The following is a 1792-nucleotide window of genomic DNA, read 5'->3' as shown; positions in this document are numbered from 1 at the left end:
ACATTCTTAAAATAAAGTGGTGATCCTAACTGACCTAAAACAGGGACTTTTTACTAGGATTAAATGTCAGGAATTGTGAAAAACTGAGTTTAAATGTATTTGGCTAAGGTATATGTAAACTTCCGACTTCAACTGTATAGTCTGGCGGTATGGATGGAAATAGATGTAATGCCTGATTGGTGAGGATAGAGAGAGATAGTCTCATCCCCCAGTGTTAGTCTGAGAGGCCCAGAGATGTTCATCTCAGCAGGTCTCGCTCATCACGGAGCTGCTCCTCCCTGTCACTCACACCACAGGAAGTGATGAGTTCCTCTCTGGCCCCTCCGTTACCTCAGACCACAATCATATTCTCCTTATAAGGCGACTAGCTGCTTTTCAGAAAAGGGGGCTGTGATCAGTGCAGTGAAGACATGAAATACTAAAGGGGCGAATAACATCATCACAAACAAAATTGTGACTTTTTATTAAGTAATCAATGTAATACAATTGTCCTATGCTGGGTACTTTGTCCTTTACAGAGTGGAAGAGGGCTACGGTGGCCCTGAGGTACAATGTACAGAAACTACAGAGATATTTACTGATCTACATTTCAATACATTTGATTTAACTACACATTCAATATAGGAAGATTTAAATTGGATTCAAAGATATGGCAAACCACTTGTCCTCCTCTCCATCCTCCACTTTGTCATCTTGTAGCAGCATACACTACATGGGGGTCTAGCTCCTTCTCTCTTCTTCTCTCCCTCTTCTTTTTCTTGGAGGTGAAATTCAGGGCAGCATAATTCAGTGCATTAGTATCTTGGTTCTGTACATTTGGAAACAACATGAAATACAATTATAAATTACACTGTTTCTGAATTGCTCATATTTTCAAAATAATGTCACTGAACAAATAGCATTTACCTGATCATTTTGTGGTTGTCGTTGCGAGTCAGGTCCTGAATATGATATAAAACAGAGATGAGAGAAGATATCAACTGATTCCATTGTAGTGTTCACAATATAACTTTGAATGACTCTTTCAATTCTCAGTATATAGTATGTCAGGGGTAGGCAACCCTGTTCCTGCAGTGCCACAGGTATTGCAGGATTTTGTTCCAAATAATCACCATACCTGCCCAACTGAGCTAATTGATCAGTTCAGTGATTGCCTAAATTGAACACAGGTTGGTTAAATCAAAAACATGAGGTGCAGCAGCACTACAGGACCAGGGTTGCCTACCCCTGCAGTACGTCATGTGAAACATTTTCACTTTGTAAGTGTAGTTAATAGCCGGCCCCATATGAAATGGACTCCATACCTGTGTTTAGTCTGTTTGCATCTCTTCTGACCTTGAGGACCAGGATGAGGATGATTATCAATAGAACAGCAGTTACAACACCCAGGATCACAACCAATAGGAGGAGCTTCATGGTTCCAAATTCCTCTATTACAAACAGATTTCAATTTTAATCAGAACTTTACAAACTTTCACCCCATTTGCTACCAATTCAGAATGGAGGGTGTAAATTTTTTTTTTTCCCAAAAAAGGATATTTTTTTTTTGGGGCTTTAAAAATGTTGTAGAGATACAATACTATCATATACAGTTTGAATAACCATAAATATTTACTCACCTAATCTTCAAAAGGTCACAAAGATTATGACAAGACCTACAGCACTATGAAGAAGGTATGTTAATTCTTAATTTTAAGTGAGAATCTTTCAGAAATGAATTAATATGATACCATGAAAGTACCACAGAATAGAAATAAAGTTAACAGCATCTTATGAATCTGAGGAATTTCCG

General features: G+C 38.2%; 1 protein-coding gene across 1 annotated transcript in view; it reads right to left on the bottom strand.

The window, feature by feature from the left end:
• Positions 1-514: 514 nt before the first annotated feature.
• Positions 515-1792, bottom strand: part of LOC139023861 (uncharacterized) — an 87562-nt gene continuing 86284 nt past the window's right edge. Inside the window, exons 4-6 of the mRNA XM_070437925.1 lie at positions 1305-1430; positions 907-941; positions 515-808 (exon numbers count right to left, since the gene is read on the bottom strand). Of these exons, the coding sequence (XP_070294026.1) occupies positions 689-808; positions 907-941; positions 1305-1430 (281 nt within the window). The 3' untranslated portion in view covers positions 515-688. The remainder of the gene's footprint in view (positions 809-906; positions 942-1304; positions 1431-1792) is intronic.

This window comes from Salvelinus sp. IW2-2015, linkage group LG37 (genome assembly GCF_002910315.2).
Source record: "Salvelinus sp. IW2-2015 linkage group LG37, ASM291031v2, whole genome shotgun sequence".
NCBI classification, from domain to species: Eukaryota; Metazoa; Chordata; class Actinopteri; order Salmoniformes; family Salmonidae; genus Salvelinus; species Salvelinus sp. IW2-2015.
The sequence above is the reverse complement of the archived record's forward strand: the minus strand, read 5'-3'. Positions and strand labels throughout refer to the sequence as shown.